We start from the raw sequence: 20,934 nt of genomic DNA, 5'->3' as shown, positions 1-20,934 counted from the left end.
CACTCCCACCCCACTTAGCATACCGCAAAGCAGCATGGGATGGTTATTTTCACAGCTGTGGGAGCCCCAATTTCGTTGTTATTGGGGCAGGAGGAATGAAATGTTGTCACCCTGATTGGGTAAATGGGGAACTACAAAATTGTCTTGTGATGGGGGGTTTCATTGTCAGCTGGATAGCGCTTGCTAGATGGGGCACATGGGTTCCAAAACCCATTGAAAAAAGAGGCTGGGGACAGGTATCTGTACTTGGTGGTGCAGGCTCCTTGTGTGAGCCAGAAGCACCAGTTCCACCTATGCTTCTATCCACTGTGGAATGTCAGAGTTAATTTTTGATTCCCTTAAGAATCTAGATGCAGGTTACTGAGCTGAGAGCACTGTGCTAATGAGTGGAGCTGAAATCACTGAAGAGCTGGACTTGCTGAGCTGGACTTGCTGAGCTGAGAGCACTGTGAAATCACTGAAGAGCTGGACTTGCTGAGCTGGACTTGCTGAGCTGAGAGCACTGTGCTAATGAGTAGGGGAGTCTGAAGCAATACTGGCAGAGCGGAGTGGAGCAGTTTATGCAGCCACTGGGTGAGTGGAGCTGAGCAGCTCGTGAGGACGGCTGGAGCGGATCACAGGACAGCTGGTGGACCAGAGCAGCTGGCAGAGTGGAGCAGCCCACAGAGTAAGCGGAGCTGAGCTGTTTGCGGGGACGACTAGTGGAAGCAGAACCCCACGAAGAGGCAGGGCAGTTGGCCCCGAACCACGTAAGGTGCCCCTTTCTACCTAGGCTGGGGAGGGGGACCTCTGCAAAGAGACTCTTGAACTCTGGGCTGCCTAACCCGGGACAGAGACTTTTGAATTGTGGGACTTTTGGGACTGTGGGTGATTTGGGGGGTTGCTGGACTCAAGGGCCCAGAGAGAAGGACACGGCCCAAGTTGCTGGGGTGGGTCTTTGCTCACGGTTTGACCTATGAACTCTAGTTGAGGTATTTTCCAAATTTCATGCTTGTTGTTGTTGATCCTATGTAATTAAACCTTTTCTGCTACACCAAGAGTCTGTGCTTGCGAGAGGGGAAGTATTGCCTCCTTGAGGCACCCAGGGGTGTGTGTAAGATTTTCCCAGGTCACTGGGTGGGGGCTCGAGCTGGTCTGCATTACGCTGTGGGGAAGGGACCCCTAGGTATTGAACCTGGCCCTTGCTGCTATTGTTTCAGCCTGGCAGAGGGGTTACATGTGTTTTAAGTTTCATTAACTCTATTAGCTAATCATACGCTGCTCCCTTACCCCTTGTAATTATCCCCAATAAAACTTTAAATTGATTAATTTTAGTGTGTGTGTATCTGCAGTTTGCATCGTGACCCATACTCTCCTTGCATTCCTTACCAATATAGTCTATTGCCACGTGCAGCCTGGTAAATAACAGGCCTGCATTTTCTTTCACCCCTGCGTGTCCGTGGCAATTTACAAGCATAAGCTTTCGTGGGCTACAGCCCACTTCATCGGATGCTGTAGCCCACGAAAGCTTATGCTCAAATAAATTTGTTAGTCTCTAAGGTGCCACAAGTACTCCTGTTCTTTTTACGGATACAGACTAACATGACTGCTATTCTGAAACCTAAAGTTTCTAAGGAACTGTGAATAACACAGGGAATGAAAGCATACAGTACATGCAACGCAAAACAAAAAAGCAAATCAAACTTGCAAAGGCAAACAACATTATCTAGAGTGAATGTCCTTAATCCTGGAAAATGAGATTTTCCTCAGATCTTGTCTTTCTGGTAACACACATCAGCTTGTAATGTATTACCTTTTCAGGGAAAAAAAATAAAAGGATGATGTGATGTCAGAAACTCAAAACAAATTAGAGTCCCAAAATATTTGAGCTAGAGAGCATCCCCAAAACATTCCCTATTGTGACTCTTAGGCCATGTCTACACTATGGGTGCTACAGTGCTGCAACTATACCACTGTAGTGCCATAGTGTAGCTGCTTCCTACAGCAATGCAAAGGGTTTTTCCATCAATGTAGGTAATTCACTTCCCAGGGCAGTGGTAGCTAGATTGATAGAGAAATTTTTCTGTCGATCTAGCCATGTCTACATTGGTGGGTAGATGAGCTTAACCATGATGCTAAGGGTGTGAATTTTTCACACCTCTGAGTGTCCTACCTGTGTCGACTTAAAAGTTAACAGTAGATCAGGCCTTACTCTTTTATACCCTCTGCAACAAAAGACTGAGGCCTGGGCTGCACTTAAAACTTAGGCTGGCACAGCAAGGCTGCTCAGGGTCTGAAAAATCCACACTTCTGAGCACCGTAGCTATGCAGAGTGGACCCCTGGTGTAGATGCAGCTAGGGCAACGGAAGAATGCTTTCGTCAACCTAGTTACCACTGCTCAGGGAGGTAAAAACAGTCTCCAGTTTGTTCCATCTTCATCATGCCAGCACAACCTGCAAACTGAATGTTTATCTGAATGGTCAGAAGGTGAAGCATGAAGTAGAACTGGTCTATCTAGGTGTGACCTTAGACGGCACACTGAGTTACCATGTCCACCTGAAGAAGACAGCAGCTAAAGTTACAATCTTCTTAGCAAACTGCAGGTTCATCATGAGGTGCTCGTGCTCCAACTTTGCAGACGTCAGCTCTTGCCACTTTGTAATCGGTTGTGGAGTACTGTGCACCAGTTTGGAGTCGATCATCACACACCAAACTGGTGGATATGCAGTTACATGCTGCCATGCGTATCATCCCCGGAACCCTGCGTCCAACTCCACTCCCATGGCTTCCAGTTCTGAGCAATATTACTCCTCCTCATAAGAGATGAGAGGATAAAAGCCAGGCAGGCACGTGTGGGGAGCCACGGCAGACTCTCTACCTGCCTGTGGTGCAAGAGGCCCGAGCCGTCCCTGGCCCGTGTCCCTGCTCCCAGGGCTCCCCGCCCGCCCGGGGCATATGGAGGGTCCGCGACTCCATGGCTCCTCACAGCTGCCCACGCAGCTCTTACCATGGCCAGGCTGCAGCTCCAAGGCCCTCCCCCATGTCCGGAGCCAGGTTGAGGAGAGCTGCGCGGGCAGCTGTGGGGAACCAGTGTGGAGTCGCGGACCCTCCTCCTGCACCGGGTGGCTGGAGAGTGGGGACATGGGCCGGCGATTGCTTTCAGCCCCCCACTCCCTGAGCAGGTGGAGGGTCCACCGCGGCTCCCCACAGCTGCCCGGGCTCCCTGGCTAGGCTCCACACTGGTTTGGCCATGGGGTGGGGCCTCGAGAGGAAGAGGAGGGGAAGGGAGTGGGGTCTGCCCGGGCGAAAAGTGGGAGGGCCAGGTCTGTCCACTTTCAACAAGTAGGAGGGCTATGACCTGCTAGTTCTGGCACCACTGGCCCGGGGCCCCAGCCACAGGGGAAGGAAGATCTGCAGCAGACTGCAGTGGGAAGCAGGAGGGAGCCCGGGGGGTGGAGTGTGGGTGGGGCCATGCAGGCAGTTTGGGTAGGCTGAGCCTTCCCCTGACTTTGATGCCCGCTGCCCTGCCCAAAACAGGACACAGCTATCGACTTTTCATTAATTTACTTGTACTAGAAGAGGTAGTAGTACAACAAAGAGATGTAGCATTATCTGTGTTTCATTTTCATTCATTCGTTCAAACAAACTGCTCTGCATGGCCCACTCTTGCCTGTGTACATAGGGGTGGTTCCTTGAATCCTCCTGAGAGATTTTGATGAAACATTCATGGAGGTACTCTGCAGTCCTCTCCTGAAGGTTTCTAGGGATGGCAGCATTATTTCTTCCTCAAGGGTAGGACACTTTCCCATGTTAGTCAGCTGTAACTTCGGCAGGCACCATTATAGTACACAGGCTAGCAGTATATGGGCCTAGGCAGCTTCGGGATGCCAGCAGCAGCTGTGTTCTCTATGCCTTTGTGACACTCAGGAGTGAGATATCAGCTAAAATGACCACTGCCTGTGGAAAATGGTGCCAGTATTCAGTACCATTGCTCAGTACTCATAGTTGCATGCAACTGAGCAATTCCCTCCTCATCTCTCTTACTCCTGGTAGGCTATATTCACCACGACTGGTGCTGTGAGTGGGGCCATGCACAAGCACTCTGAAGCAGAAGTGTCAATAAGCATGTCTTATTTAAATCTTTAGGGGAGCAAAAATGCTACCTCTGTGTGTTTTACCTGCAGCTGCTGCTGTTGCGGCCTTAAGGGGTTCCTTTTCCACACCTATGGGAAGGGGAGTCAGATAAGGAGAAAAAAGAAGATGACTCAGGATGACATGTTCAGTGCGATCCTGCAAGCCGGTGCTGCATCAGACTGTGAGCACAGGGCCTGGAGGGTGAACACTGCAAACAGCCTGGAGAAGGAAAGAGCAAACAGAAGGACTAGGAATTTCAGCAGTAAAAGGAGAGGGAGATGCACCAGGATGTTATGGGGCTTCTCCGGCAGCAAACACAGATGCTGCAGACTCTTGTGGACCTACATGTTCAACAGTTATAGGCTCGCCTCCCATAGCAGTCCATGGAGAATATTACATCATCTCCCTAAAGCGCCCTCAACATTAATCGTGATATCAGGGGCCACATCTCTACCCCTACCATTCCACCCCATGGGACATTAAGGACAATCACAGCTTCACAGGCACTGACCTGTGAAAGCCATGGTTGCTATATGTGTAGGTAAAATGGCATAAATGTTTTTTTCCTTTGTTAAGGTCCGTTCCATTAATGTATTAAGTTTTTAATGTATTTGTTTTTAAACTGCACAAAGTTTTCTTTGCACGGGTATTGTTACTGAATAAAATTCTATTATTTGGAAATTAATCTTTATTAGTTCACAGCATATGGTGCGGAGTGCCGAGCAGTTCTGAAAGCACCCCCTTGTTACTTTACAGGTATGACACAACCCATATGACCAGTAACAGTGTAAAAATCCTAAATGTACAGCAAGCATCGAAAAATTCATAGGTGAATTAACAGCACTATATTCATAAGCGTACTCCACATAATTCCTAACAGGCCCCAAAACAGCAGGGCCAGGTAGAGCACAGTACAACACAATACATTACTATGGCTTACCATTAAAGAGCTCTTTCAAAGCCTCCCTGAGCCGTATAGATCTGAGTTGAGCTTTTCTAATAGCCCTTGTGTCTGGCTGTTCAAACTCAGCAGTGAGCCGCTCTACCTCAACCATCCACCCTGGTGGCAACTTTATCCCCTTTGCTTCACAAATATGCAGGACACAGCAGGAAGCTATAACCATTGGGATTTTTTTTTAACTGAGATCCATTCTTGTGAGTAAACAACGTCAGTGTCCCTTCAATCCACCAAAAGCACATTCAACTGTCATTCTACACCTCCTGAGCTGGTAGTCGACTCTTTCCTTGGTGCTATTGAGGTGGCTGGTTTACAGCTTCATGAGCTGGGGATAAGGGGTAGGCTGGGTCCTCCAGGATCACTATTGGCAATTCAACATCACCATAGCTAATTTGCCAGTTGGGCAAGAAAGTCTCTGTTTGTAGCTTTCTGAACAGTCCTGTGTTCTTAAAGATGCAAGCATCATTGACCTTCCATGACCGGCTAAAATTGATGTCAGTGAAGCATCCCCAGCAATCCACCAATGCTTGAATAACCATAAAAAAATAGCCCCTTCTGTTGATATACTCTGTGGCAAGGTGGTCTGGTACCAAAATAGGGATGTGTGTGCTGTCTATTGCTCCACGGCAGTTTGGGAACCCCACTGCTGAAAATCCATCCACTATGTCCTGCACATTGCTGAGTGTCACAGTCCTGCATAGCAAGAGATGATTAATGGCCCTGCACACTTGCATGACAACAGACCCCACAGTGGATTTTCCATCTCCAAAATGACTTCCCAATGATTGGTAGCAATCCGGCTCTGCGAATTTCCACAGTGCAATTGCCACTAGCTTCTCTACTGCCACTGCAACTCTCATTTTGGTGTCCCTGCACTGGAGGTCTGGGGCACGCTTGGCACACACATCCAGAAATGGGACCTTGTACATTTGAAAGTTCTACAGCCAATGCTCCTCATCCCAAGCCTGTATTACGATGCAATCCCATGCAGATACAATGCTCCACCATCAGCAGCTGCTCTGTGAATGCCATTAACAACCTTGAATTGTTTCTTTCTATGTCCCTCAGCAATTTGTCCTCCGATAACTCATCATGTTCCCTGCTCATTCAGTTCTTCTTACAGCTCTGCCAATACTGGAGGAATGCATGTCCTGTGCTTGTAATGCTTATGACAATAGTGGAGAGCTCCATGCAACTGTCAGTGTACGTCTACACTACGGGATTATTCCGATTTTACATAAACCGGTTGTGTAAAACAGATTGTATAAAGTCGGGTGTACGCGGCCACACTAAGCACATTAATTCGGCGGTGTGCGTCCATGTACCGAGGCTAGCGTCGATTTCCGGAGTGTTGCATTGTGGGTAGCTATCCCATAGCTATCTCATAGTTCTCGCAGTCTCTCCCACCCATTGGAATTCTGGGTTCAGATCCCAGTGCCTGATGGGGCAAAAAACATTGCTGCTGGTGCTTCTGGGTACAGCCTCACCCCTCCCTCCATGAAAGCAGCAGCAGCCAACCATTTTGCGCCTTTTTTCCTGGGTGAACTGCGCAGACGCCATTCCACGGCAAGCATGGACCCTGCTGAGCTCAAGACAACAATCATGGACGTTTTAAACACCTTGCGCATTCTCGTGCAGTCAATGCTGAACCGGGACCTGCAAAGCCAGGCAAGGAGGCGGCGGCTACGGCAGCACGGCGACGAGAGTAATGAGGACATGGACACAGAATTCTGTCAAACTGCGGGCCCCTGCGCTTTGGAGATCCTGCTGGTAATGGGGCAGGTTCTAGCCATTGAACGCCGATTTTGGGCCCGGGAAACAAGCACAGACTGGTGGGACCGCATTGTGTTGCAGGTGTGGGACAATTCCCAGTGGCTGCGAAACTTTCGCATGCGTAAGGGCACTTTCATGGAACTTTGTGACTTGTTTCCCCTGCCCTGAAGCACCAGAATACCAAGATGAGAACAGCCCTCACAGTTGAGAAGCGAGTGGCAATAGCCCTCTGGAAGCTTGCAACGCCAGACAGCTACTGGTCAGTTGGGAATCAATTTGGAGTGGGCAAATCTACTGTGGCAGCTGTTGTGATGCAAGTAGCCAAAGCAATCACTAAGCTGCTGCTACGAAAGGTAGTGACTCTGGGAAATGTGCAGGTCATAGTGGATGGCTTTGCTGCAATGGGATTCCCTAACTGTGGTGGGGCGATAGATGGAACCCATATCCCTATCTTGGCACTGGAGCACCAGGGCACCCAATACATAAACCGCAAGGGGTACTTTTCCATGGTGCTGCAAGCACTGGTGGATCACAAGGGACATTTCACCAACATCCACGTGGGATGGCCGGGAAGGGTTCATGACACTCGCGTCTTCAGGAACACTACTCTGTTTAAACGGATGCAGTAAGGGAATTACTTCCCAGACCAGAAATTAACAGTTGGGGATGTTGAAATGCCTGTCGTTATCCTGGGGGACCCAGCCTACCCCTTGATGCCATGGCTTATGAAGCCATACACAGGCAGCCTGGATAGTAGTCAGGAGCTGTTCAACTACAGGCTGAGCAAGTGCAGAATGGTGATAGAATGTGCATTTGTCCGTTTGCTGGTGCACATTACTGACTCGCTCAGACCTCAGCCAAACCAATGTCTCTGTGAGAGTAAGGGGGAGATCTTTATGGCAGGGTGGGAGGCTGAGGCAAATCACCTGGCCACTGATTATGCACAGCCAGACACCAGGGCGATTAGAAGAGCACACCAGGAAGCGGTGCGCATTAGAGAAGCTTTGAAAACCAGTTTCATCACCGGCCAGGGTACAGTCTGACTGTTGTGTTTGTTTCTCCTTGATGACCACCCCCGCACTTGATTGACTCATTCCCTGTAAGCCACCCCCCCACCCCCCCTTTGATCACAGCTTGCTTTCTAAGGAAATAAAGCCACTCTTGTTTAAAAATCATGTATTCTTTATTACTTAATTATAAAAAGAGGGAGAGAACTGACAAGGTAGGCCGGGTGGGGTTTGGGAGGAGAATAGTAGGGAAGGAAAAGGCCACTAAAAAAATTTCATAATAATGAGAGCCTTTTGGTTGGGCTGTCCACTGGGGTGGAGTGGGCGGGTGCACGGAGCCTACCCCCACGAGTTCTTACTAGTCTGCCGGGTGAGGAGGCTAAGGAAGATGGTGATGGGGGAGGGTGGTTACACAGGGGCTGCAGCGGCACTCTGTGATCCTGCTGCCGTTCCTGAAGCTCCACCATACGCCGGAGCATGTCAGTTTGATCACACAGCAGCCCTAGAGTTGCATCCCGCCACCGCTGATCTTCCTGCCACCACCTCTCATCTCGAGCATCTCTCCTCTCATCTCGAGCGCCTCTCCTGTCCTCACGTTGGTCCCTCCTGTCCTCACGTTGGTCCCTCCTGTCCTCACGGTCACTGGCATCTTTCCTGTACTTTGCTACCATGTCCTTCCACTCATTCAGATGAGCTCTTTCATTGCGGGTCACTTCCATGATTTCCGAAAACATTTCTTCTCGCGTCTTTTTTTCCCTCCGCCTTCTCTGAGATAGCCTTCGGGACGGAGTAGGGAGGCTTGAAAAATTTGCAGCTGCATGAGGGAGGGAAAAAAGGGAGAGAAGTATTTAAAAAAATACATTTTAGAGAACAATGGTCATACTCTTTCATGGTGAACAACACTATTCACCTTACATAGCACATGTGTTTTCAGTACAAGGTCGCATTTTGCATCTTAATATTGAGTGCCTGCGGCTTTGGTGTTACAGATCACAGACGCAGGTCCAGGCATCAGAATTCGGCTTGCATGCGGCCATGGTAAGCCATTGTCTTTTGTCTTCTGCAGCCTTCATCTATCCAGCGCCCTCCTTTCCCAAATAGCAAGCAAAGCCCGTTGAGTGCTGCTTCTTTCCTGTTAACATGCAGCAGCAGAAACCACCCCGTGGCTGATATCATAGAAGATCACTGCTAAACACCACCCTTTCCCCCTCCCCTCCAACCGCATGGCTGGTAGCAGGAAAGATCCCTGCTAGCCAAACACGGACAAGCTCAGCGCCAATCCCGCCCCCCCCCTTCCCCCGCTTTGCTACCTTCAGGGAAGGATTTCTTTTAAGCCACAGGCAAACAGCCCAGTAGGAATGGCCATTTCTGTTCCCTTACTTAAATTCCTGAATTTCAACCAGGTTACCATGAACGATATCACTCTCCTGAGGATAACACAGCGAGATAAAGAACGGATGTTGCTTGAATGCCAGCAATCACCGGGACCATACGCAGCTAGGCTTTGTCATGCAATGATACCAGATTACTTGCTACATGCATGGCGTGGTCAAGTGTCCTACCATGGAGGACGGAGTAAAGCAGCGCTGCCCAGAAACCTTCTGCAAAGGCTTTTGGAGTACCTCCAGGAGAGGTTCATGGAGATGTCCCTGGAGGATTTCCGCTCCATCCCCAGACATGTTAACAGACTTTTCCAGTAACTGTACTGGCCGCGAATGCATCCCAAGTCCTCAGGGCAAATTAATAATTAAAAAACGCTTGCTTTTAAACCATGTCTTATATTTACAAGATACACTCACTAGAGGTCCCTTCCATGGCTTCATTGTCTGGGATAGTTGCTTGGGAGGGCTGGGAGGGTAATTCCGTCAGGGTGAGAAAAAGCTCCTGGCTGTTGGGGAGAACGGAGTGCAGTGTGCTCTTCACATGCTCGTCCTCCTCTTGGTCCTCCTCATCTTCCCAATCCGCAGAATCCTCAGCCATGGCTGCGATTACCACCCCCACATCGGAATCCACAGACGGGGTGGGGTAGTGGTGGCGGACCCCCCTAGAATTGCATGCAGCTCAGCATAGAAGCGGTATGTTTTTGGCCCTGCCCCGGACTTTCCGTTTGCTTCTTTGGTTTTCTGGTAGGCTTGTCTGAGCTCCTTAACTTTCACACGGCATGTACTGAGTCCCTGGTGTGGCCTCTCTGCATCATGGCCTTGGAAATTTTTTCAAATGTTTTTTCATTTCGTCTTTTGGAACGGAGTTCTGTTAGCACGGAATCCTCTCCCCATACAGCGATCAGATCCAGTACCTCCCGTGCGGTCCATGCTGGAGCTCTTTTTCGATTCTCAGGAGACTGCATTGTTACCTGTGCTGATGAGCTCTGCGTGGTCACCTGTGCTGGTGAGCTCTCCACGCTGGCCAAACAGGAAATTAAATTCAAAAGTTCGCGGGGCTTTTCCTGTCTACCTGGCCAGTGCATCCGAGTTCAGATGGCTTTCCAGAGCGGTCACAATGGTGCACTGTGGGATAGCCCCCGGAGGCCAATACCGTCGATTTGCGGCCACACTAACCGTAATCCGACATGGCAATACCGATTTGAGCGCTACTCCCCTCGTCGGGGAGGAGTACAGATATCAGTTTTAAGAGCCCTTTATATCGATATAAAGGGCCTCATTGTGTGGACGGGTGCAGGGTTAAATCGGTTTAACGCTGCTAAATTCGGTTTAAACGCATAGCGTAGACCAGGCCTCAGAGATGACTGACAGGGAGGATGGCTGTGTGGGTTAGTGAGATTTTTAAAAAAGGTCTGAAAAGTATGGGGTATAGGTGACATTATGGGATGGAGGCAGTTGCATGCTGGGAGGTTGACCCCTCGCTCCCAGTCACTCCTGCACAACCCCTTTCTGCCCCACAATGCATTGCCAAAACTTTCCAAAAGACAGTGTGCTGGATGGTGTCAGGTTGCACACTGGGATACCGACCTATGGTGCACTGCACTGTGCATTGACACAAGCACTCCTGGTGAGTATGTGCAGCACTGACACAAGAAGCCAAGTATGCATGAGTACAAGAGCTATACTAACTGTGGCAGTTTTATGCCAACATCACTTGTGTCGATCAAAGTTCATAGTGTAAACATGGCCCCACTCCTACATATTTAAAAAGTTTAAGGTCAGGTCTACACAAAGTTAAGTCATCCCAGCTACGTCCACACCCCTGAGTGATGCAGTTAAGCGGACCTAACCCCCGGAGTAGACCAGTGCTAAGTCAACTGAAAGATTCTTCCATTGACCTGGCAACCATCTCCTGGGGGAAATGGATTAACTATAGTGATGGGAGAACCTCTCCTGTTGCAGAAGCGCTGCAGCTGTGCCACTGTAGCGTTTCAAGTGTAGACGAGCTCTAAGTTTAGCGGATGCTGTTTATCATCCTCCACAGTTACTTCTTTACTTAATACTTAAAGTGTTTCTTTAATATTGTAAGACAAGAATATGCCATGCCGCTTCTTTACAAATACCGGACAGAAATATTTATTGAACACTTGTCCATTTTACCATCCCTGCCTAGTACTGGGTCTAGATCATTGCGGGGTTCCTCTAGTCCTGCTAATGATCTGATCACACATTATTTCTCATCCCCTCTCCCTGTAACCCCCCATCCTTCCCTCCAATTATCCCCTGCCCCATTCCTGCCAATGCTTCCCCAAACCCAATCCACCCCTATAACTCCTCCTGCTTGTTCATCCTCTCCCCAAACTCTTCCATCCCTCCAACCCCCACCCAAGCCTTTCCATCCCTCCCACAACCCTCTCCCCAACCTCCTCCATTCCCCCATAAATAACCCCCTCCCCAACCCTTCTATCCCCCATAAATAACCCCCTCCCCAAAGTCCCTCCAAACACCCCGCCCTCCCCATCCTCCTCTATCCTCCCCTAGACCCTTCTCCCCTAACCCCTGTGCCCCTCCCCAAACCCCTCTACCCCCGACCACTCCCCAGCCCCTCACAACCCCTCCCCCAACTCCTTCCCTCCTCTGGCGGCCCTCTCGGTCCCCTCAGGCGCGCTGCTCTCGGCGCGGCGCCCCGACCCCTCGTAGCCGGGCTATTCTCTCGGCGAATCCCCCTCCCGCCGCAGGCTATTCCCCTCCATCGCCCCCTCCCCCCGCCGCAGCGCTCCGGACCCAAGATGGCCGCCGTGTCAGTTTGGGGCTTCGCCGCCGTCCGGCCTCCGGCTCGCGGTTTGCGTCTCTCGCAGGCCCCGGTAAGTGGCGTCGTCTCGGGCGCGCTTGGCTCCGGTGCCCGGCGCCGCGGGGGCCGAGGGCAGGCGGCTGGCCGGGCCCTGCCGCCCCAGGGAGCGGGAGGCCCGTTGGGTGCTCCAGGCCCCGCGGCCTGTTCCGGCCCCGCCGCCGCTCTGCGCCAAGCCCGGGCCCGGCCGCCCCGCGCCCCCGCAGCGCGCTCGAGCCCAGCAACCGAGGCGGCGGCGCCCACGGGAGGCCGCGGATGAGGCCGGCGGCGCGGGCCGCGGCGCTCGGGCTGAGTCGGCCTCCGACTGCGGCTCCTGGTAGCGCGGCTCAGGCGGGCCCGGCGATGCGGGAACACCGGTCCGGGCTGGGCTGCCTATTCTCGGGAGAGGCAGCGCGGTGCCCCCTGGGGTGCCCTCTGCCGCTGGGGCCGGCGCCCTGATTCCCCGGGAGCGGAGTCCCTGCGCCCGAGCAGGGTCCAGGGGGTCCGGCCGGGGGCGCCATCCCACGGGCTCTTCAGTGCTGTGGGCTATCCTATAGCACGGGTGGGGAGCGGCTGTGACAGGTGCAGGGGTACTTGTCATGCAGCTGGAGAATGAGTGAGGGGCCATCACCCCAGTGTGACACCAGCCTCAGCCTGGCCTCGCTGTTGAGAATGTCCTGATGGGAGACTGCAGGGTCCCTTTCCCCCGGGGTCCAGGTGTGGGGTGACTCAGAGGCATCCCCTGTCAGTTACAGTTTAAATAGAAAGGTGCAGCCAGATGTATGTGTGGTCATACCTACCCTTATGTCTGTTATAGTGGTCATACAACCCCTGTTTAAATACTGTTTTCCTTCTGTGTAGATTTTGTTTTAAGCAGAGGTTCTAAACTTCTACCTAGTTATTACACTTAAACCTGTATGTGGGGGACAGTGTAGATGATCTAATTTTCATGTTTGAAAATCCTTTGTTATTGGCAGATTCTCTAACAGTTATTAGAAAGTGGGATACCGGATGGAAGAGCTAGAGGTATTATGTTGACTAACTTGGAACTTATAAAACCTCTCCTATAAAAACGGTGAAGCTTTCAATAAACTGTTTACAGCTCCTTGAATGTCAATGCAAGAGACAAAACGTACCATCTGCCTGTGGCAGTCGGAATCCTTTAGTTACTTTGTATTGAAGTTTCAAGCTAAGGCTATGTCTTCACAGCAAAATTAGGTATGTTTATTGCATCAGGATAGCTGTCATGATGTAAAATTGTAATGGAGATAAGGCACCAGGTAGTTTTTACCTTGATGTAGCTAACTGAGGTCAACCCTATATCTCCCACCTGGGAGTTACGTTGACTAGCTACATCCAGGCAGAAACTACAGTGCTTTGTCTCCAGTAGGATTTTACATTGTTAGCTGTCTTGATGTAAAATCCAAACTTTGTTTTAAAGTGAAGACATAGCCTAAGTGTTACTTCAGCATTGTTACAAAATGTGCTTCAAAACTTCAGTGATAGATTAGAAGAACTTACAATATTCTTGTAAGTTCTTCTAATAATGTGCTGCAAAACGTCTGTTAGTCTATAAGGTGCCACAGGATTCTTTGTTGCTTTTACAATATTCTTGTATATTTGTGACTGTACAAACTAGAATGGGACACTTGTGACTTTCTTTGTGGGCGTGACTATTTTCTCATTTTCTTTCAGATTTAATGTTCCAGGTTTCCTGATGTGAGATTGGAAATCCAAAGTTGAGGTGAGATGTGCTGAGTTCTTTACAACTGTGTGAAAACCTTGCTCTGGAGCTGTTGATGGATTTATTGAAAGCATGAAGAAATTCCTAACAGAATATATCATTTTTCTGCTTTCAGTTTAAAAATATTAATGTTTGAGAAACAGAGAGTAATTCAGCCCCAAAAACGTGTATGCTATGGTTAACTGGTTCCCATCCTCCAAAAATCCGTTTTCCCATGGTGTGAAGCTTATTCAGCATCGGGATAAAGGATAACGACTCTATGGATATACAGAATTCTTCACCATGGTAAAACTCGCTAACCCGCTGTATACGGAGTGGATTTTGGAGGCGATCAAAAAGGTGAAGAAGCAAAAACAACGCCCTTCAGAGGAGAGGATATGCAATGCAGTGTCTTCATCCCATGGTTTGGACCGTAAAACTGTTCTGGAACAACTAGAATTGAGTGTTAAAGATGGAACTATATTAAAAGTCTCCAACAAAGGTCTCAATTCCTACAAGGATCCTGATAATCCTGGGAGAATAGCACTTCCTAAACCTCGAAACCATGGAAAATTGGATGGTAAACCAAACGTGGACTGGAATAAACTGATCAAACGGGCAATTGAGGGCTTGGCAGAGTCCAGTGGTTCATCCTTGAAGAATATTGAACGCTTTTTGAAAGGTCAGAAGGATGTGTCTGCATTGTTTGGAGGTAGTGGCACTTCCATCTTTCACCAGCAATTGCGACTGGCTGTCAAGCGTGCTGTTGGCCATGGCAGACTCCTTAAAGATGGACCTTTGTACCAACTCAACACTAAAGCAGCCATCAATGCTGATGGGAAAGAGAGTTGTGAGTCTCTTTCCTGTCTGCCTCCAGTGTCGCTCCTTCCTCATGAAAAGGATAAGGTAAGAGCCAAGTATACACCAACATTTCCTTGGAGCTGATGAAACATGGTGATACAGGCTCAAAATTTGAGGTCACTCTCTTTAATATGTAACTGGTAAGTTGAAAATGGGCAGGAGACTTTGAGAACTCTGCAGCAAATGAATAGTTCTGTTTCTTCCCAGTTTCTGAGCATGAGCAGAGAAAACCTCATGGTTGGTAATTTGTGCCTGCCGCTTGGAAACTGCAAATGACAAACTTCCCTCCCCAATATTCATGGTGTTGAATCAAAGGGTTGGTTGGAGACTCTCCAGAATACAAGGTTATGTTTGTCTGATATGTTTAACTCCATTTACATCAATAGGAAAAGCAGGGAATTATCCTCACATGCATTCAAATTGGATGGATTATAAAAAAGAAAAAAAATCAATTTTATTTTTTTCATTTAGCTACCAGCCCAATTCACTATTTCGGACCTATTATTTTATTATTTATTTGTATTCTGATAGCATCTAGAAGCCCTAATCAGCTATCTGAGCCCTATTGTGCTAAGTGCTCTCACCGCACGCACGTAATGAATGACGATTCTTGCCTCAAATAATTAAGTTTTAGCTTCTGAAAAGTCAACAGATGGATAGAGCAAATCGGGGAAGGGATGGAGGACAGAGAAAGTAATAGTGGAATGAACACTTTTAATGTATCTTAATGAAATCAAATGATTTATATTGTATCATAAAGAAACTCAGGTATAGACTCGTAAAATGAAACACTTATATTCTATGTTTTAGTGTCTCCTATTCTGTGCATATTTTTGGCCTGTTTCTTTCTATCCCTCTCCCTGTATAAGATTTTTGACCTCTCCAACTTCAAGATCAAGTTGGCAGTGTGAAATTGACACCCGGTTCAGTTCTTTCTTGCCCCTGTTTTACCACTGGGGATGTTATGTCAATGAGTTTGTTTTCAAGTAAAGACAAGAGTTGCCAACAAAGGATCCCTTTGCGCTGCAAGTCTCTAATGCCTTCTGCAACAGTGCTGAAAGTGACTTTGTCCCATCCACCCTACTGGCTAAATTATTTTCAACTGGGGGGGGGGGGGATCTTGTTGCTGACATCCTTTTGTTACTGATGAGATCTCAATGCCTCTCTAATCAGCTTCACACTCCAGACAGGGTTCTTTCCTATCATCTTTACAAGCTTTGAGGCCTTAATGGCATTAGGAAGTTTCTTTTCTAAAATTTCCAACTACTGCTACCACTAGTAAAAATCCATCAATGACTGTACAGGTGAGAGCACTATTGTAAACAGAGCACTGTTACTTTCAGCACTGTGGGACATTGACCTGCACTGAATAGAATTAGAGAACAGTATACTTAATCCCTGTGGCTTCCTGGAGCTCTGTCTACTCTAGTCTAAGCTAATGTTCTTACTACTAGTAAAGACTGGTCTACAATTTTTTGTACTACTTTAACAATATCGGTTACTAAACCAAAATAGTTTCAGCAGTATGGAAACTGTGTATACACAAGCAGTAAAACCAGTAGCAGCTGAACCGATAGTAGTAACAGTGGGAAACTGTAGCACATCTTAGGGCTTGGCTACACTTACAAATTTGCAGCGCTGCAGCAGGGTGTGAAAACACACCCTCTCCAGCGCTGCAAATTGCGGCTCTGCAAAGCGCCAGTGTGGTCAAAGTATACTCCCAGCGCGGCTCCCAGCGCTGTACGTTATTCCCCACACGGAGGTGGAGTACGGACAGCGCTGGGAGAGCTTTCTCCCAGCGCTGGCGCTTTGACTACACTTAGCGCTTCAAAGCGCTGCCGCGGCAGCGCTTTGAAGTGTAAGTGTAGCCAAAGCCTTAGTGTCAGCTGTCTGAGAGAGAACGTCTAGGCTCTGGAGCTGGTTGTGTGTTAATATTGTGGCATCAATATTATCCTTCAGTGGGATTATTCCATGGCAGTGTCTTAAAATGAGGTTGTCTAAATGCAGTGAAGGAAAATATGGAATACCACAAATCCTGTGTCTTTTTTTTTTTTTTTTTTTTTTGTCCCCCAAGTATATCCCCCAGTAAAATGTTAATGAAAAGTTCAATAAAGATGTTTAAAAATGTCCAACCCCCTCTAGAATTACAAACCCATGCACTTCCTTGTAACTGCTCAGATCTGGGATTTCTCCTGTAACCTTTGCATTGGAGCTATGACAGAAAGTTCATCTGGCCATGTACTGAAGAAAACTATAATGACTAATCCTGCTGACTTTAACCATGCTCCTTCTTGAACTCCACAATGTTTCTCTTCAAATACTCTTGGCGTACACTGCATAACCCATGCTGAGTTTCTAACTAGCTTCACTAGGGTCATTACTGCCTGTCAGGGTGTGTTGTCTTGTTAGCATGTCTTCAAAGTTCTGCCAGTTCTAATTGGTCTGCAGGTCATGGTCATGACATAGTTAAAGACACAGGCATTTGGGTAACTGGGAGGGATGTACTTGTGATGTGACAAAGGCAGGACATCCAACTTCTTGTCTTGTATAGTAACAGTTACAATACATGCCAGCATGGCAAACCTTAAATAAATTTATTTGAATGTTAAAGGTTGAGAAAGATATTCTTTGTTTCTGTTGCCCTTTTGTTTTAATTAATATGATGTTTATTGTCATCACTGGAGACTTTAGTTCCTTTATCCACAGAACAAATACAGTACGAGTAATGGTAGTGCAGCATTCACCTTATAGCCTTTAACTTTGACATAGTGAGACCACTCAGATTGAGAAGAGCTCAGTCTCCATACTCAATTCAGGGCATGGATTTGCTGCTGAAACTATCAACAAGGTAGTTAATTACCCAAAGACCATAACTGGGTGTGTCAACACTGCAATTAAAAACCCACGGCTGACCCGTGTCAGCTGACTTGGACTTGGACGCTGGGGCCATTTATTTGTGTGTAGACGTTTGGGCTCAGGCTGGAGCCCGAGCTCAGGGGTCCTGCGAGGGAGCATGGGCTCAGGGCCCAGGTTCCAACCCGAGCCTGAATATCTACGCTGCAATTAAATGGCTCCATAGCCCGAGCCTGAGTCAACTGACATGGGCCAGCCGTGGGTGTTTAATTTCAGTGTAATCATACCCTTTGAGTGTGAAGAACTGTCTAGTAGGAAATGACCTGAGACACAGTTTATTTCCTTTGTAGACCATGTGTGGAATAGCCATTAGTTGGTGATAACTTTCACCCACTACTGTTCTGGGCTGGATTTGAAATAGCAATCCAGATGTGAAAGGCTCAATATACTATAATCAATCCCCTGAGCTGTTCATCCCACCTATGTTTTTAGAAGAGTGATAATTGTATAATTCTAACATTTATTTGCAACAGATGAACCTCAGTCAGTCTAGAAAAACTATGAATAAAAGAGAGAGAATTTGGGTTTCCCCACTGCCACTTTCTCTTAACCGTTCATTGTATTTAAATAACTGTTAAAGAGATGTTTCCAGTTTAAAGAATCCTATGGTTCAAATTTAGGATCCTAAAGTAATGTTTAGTCATCTAAATAACGCAGGCCTGACTTCCAGAGATGCTAAGCAATAAGAGCTTCCTCTGAAGTCAGTAAACGCTGCAGGTACTCAGCATCTTTGATGAATGTGCCATACTTATTTAGTTGCTTAAATGTGGATTTAGGAGCCAAGTGTGGGCACTTGATTTAGAAAATTTTACCCAGGAATTTTTCAATTAACTTCTTTGCTATACTATTGATAATGCTTTAAGTTAGAAACAGAACACTTGACAAATCTAATTTACATCTTATGCAATTTAGTATGTGCAGTTTCTCTTAGCTTGAACAATGAAACTGAAAACCAAGTATCAATTGTCTATAACTAGTTTCTAGTCAATTTCACGTTCAGGTTCTCATGTTAAGTGCACAGTTATGTTTGGCTGGCGAACACTCTAGGGGAATGTTTATTTAAAAATATTTCTATTGACATGTAAAGAAAACCTCTTTTTATAAAATATAATTTTTATGCCAAATTTTAGCAGTGTGTACTTTTAATACCACATGACAGCATTCAAGGCAAGGAAAAATCCAAAACATAAACTTTGGCTTCAGAGATTAGCAGTTGGAAGGGTGTTTCTATTGCATTAAAGTCTGAAGTCTCCCAGAAACATTATCTAGATTTTGAAATGGGTTTTCGGTGCAGACTTCAGCATTGAGGTTTGGTTATCTGTATACGATGATAGTTAATGATAGACACCTTTAAGTTCTAAAGTGCTGTGCTTGCCCTCATTTCTGTTCTCTGGTAGGTGGAAAGAATTGTCTTTTTTGTTATTGTTCTTCACTTCTCTATGTTTTAATCTGTAGCTTCTGTTGGCCCTATTTTCTGTTGGGGTAGGCTTGTATGGTAAAGTGCAGAGAAAGGAATTTGGAGAGCAACAGGCTGAAATATTCTGGGATAACTGGGGCTTGGTTGACATGGCAGTTTTAAGATTGTTTTAGTTATTACCTTATGAGTTTCTGTCCTACCTGCTATTTGTTTACCTCATATCTGTGCAGTAATACTTTTATTTAGAATCATAGAATATCAGGGTTGGAAGGGACCTCAAGAGATCATCTAGTCCAGGGTTCGGCAACCTTTCAGAAGTGGTGTGCTGAGTCTTCATTTATTCACTCTGATTTAAGGTTTTGCATGCCAGTAATACATTTTAATGTTTTTTAGAAGGTCTCTTTCTATAAGTCTATAATATATAATTAAACTATTGTTGTATGTAACGTAAATAAGGTTTTTAAAATGTTTAAGAAGCTTCATTTAAAATTAAACTAAAATGCAGAGTCCCCCGGATCAGTGGCCAGGACCCGGGCAGTGTGAGTGCCACTGAAAATCAGCTCACGTGCCACCTTCGGAACGCGTGCCATAGGTTGCCTACCCCTGATCTAGTCCAACCCCCTGCTCAAAGCAGGACCAATCCCAGACAGATTTTTGCCCGAATCCCTAAATGGCCCCCTCAAGGACTGAGCTCACAACCCTGGGTTTAGCAGGGCAATGCTCAAACCACTGAGTTATACCTCCCCGTTGCTTAACTTCAGGTACAAAAGTTTGCAATTGTGTAGCAAGCAATCTCATAAGATTACTTGTGTTTGAGCTCTTGGTTTATTTGATTGAATTGTGAAACGTAAACAGTAATTCATCTCTCAGTAAGTTTGCATATATGAAGTATGTGTTATGTACCGTGTTTAATTCTGGGAAATTTCCTAGAGATGCACTGGCTTTTGGATGTTTGAAGAGGGAATTGCAGTATTTCAAAAGAAAGTCTTCCCTGGGTATTGAAAAATCTCATAATAAGCAACTTTGTATCAAAAAGCATGGATTTCTAATTTTTCTTGCCAAGGTACTGCATTGTATTCTAAAAACCTGTTAAATCTGCACATCTGACTACAGGTTTCTGGTTTAAAGGCCCTTCATCAACTGATAACATTTGTCACAGGAGACCTGCTTATTATTAATTACTTATAGTGTGGTAGCTCCTGCAGGCCCAAGACTCACTGTGCTAGGCACTGTAAAAACACACAAATGAGTTCCCTTCTCCAAAAAGCTTACAATTTAAGTATAGAACAGGTGGTTACAACAAATATGGGGGGAAGCACAAGGTAGCAGTAAGATTGTTCTGATCTGTGTGATCTTCTATAAGCATCCTTCACAGCACACTAGCTACCTAGTCACAGCTGATAGACACTACTCTGTCCTAGCAACAGTGGGATCAAAACGCTACATCCATAGTTCCAAGATATCAAAACATACAACAGACATATACTATCATGATTGAGCCTAACAGAAAGTGAAGCCTAGGCCTCTCTGAGGGCTGTTTGGTACGATCTGTAAGTTGCCTAGTGTGTGATTGAGGGATTTGGGAGTAAGGATGGAGGTTGAACTAGTGCATTGGTTTTCAACCTTTTTTCATTTGCAGACCCCTAAAAAATTTCAAATGGCGTTGCGGACCCTTTTGGAAATCTTAGACACAGTCTGTGGACCACTAGGGTCCGTGGGCCACAGGTTGAAAACTACTGAGCTAGAGGGAATAATTGAACTATAGCTCAAACACAGTACCTGGTCTGCACAAGACTGCAGTCAGAAGCTAATAAGCATGAGGGGAGAACAGTATACTGTATATTGCATTACTTTATTAATGTCGTGTTAAGGTTGCATAGTTTAAAAAAAGTCAAATGCAGAAGATAATCTTATTACAGCAACTATGAGTTGGCCACATAGCAGATGTTGCATATTTTT

General features: G+C 46.9%; 1 protein-coding gene across 2 annotated transcripts in view; it reads left to right on the top strand.

The window, feature by feature from the left end:
- The first annotated feature begins 12,007 nt into the window (after nucleotides 1-12,007).
- Nucleotides 12,008-20,934, top strand: part of KAT6A (lysine acetyltransferase 6A) — an 81,700-nt gene continuing 72,773 nt past the window's right edge. The window contains exons 1-3 of one of the 2 annotated variants that reach the window (XM_039524300.1): nucleotides 12,008-12,098; nucleotides 13,757-13,805; nucleotides 13,921-14,690. In XM_039524300.1, the coding sequence (XP_039380234.1) occupies nucleotides 14,088-14,690 (603 nt within the window). In that variant the 5' untranslated portion in view covers nucleotides 12,008-12,098; nucleotides 13,757-13,805; nucleotides 13,921-14,087. Of the gene's footprint in view, nucleotides 12,099-13,008; nucleotides 13,088-13,756; nucleotides 13,806-13,920; nucleotides 14,691-20,934 lie in introns of those variants that run through there. The other variant, XM_039524301.1, reaches the window with a different exon arrangement.

Source organism: Mauremys reevesii, linkage group 2, assembly GCF_016161935.1.
Source record: "Mauremys reevesii isolate NIE-2019 linkage group 2, ASM1616193v1, whole genome shotgun sequence".
Classification (NCBI taxonomy): domain Eukaryota; kingdom Metazoa; phylum Chordata; order Testudines; family Geoemydidae; genus Mauremys; species Mauremys reevesii.
Note: the sequence above shows the minus strand (reverse complement) of the source record. Positions and strands in the feature narration are given on the sequence as shown.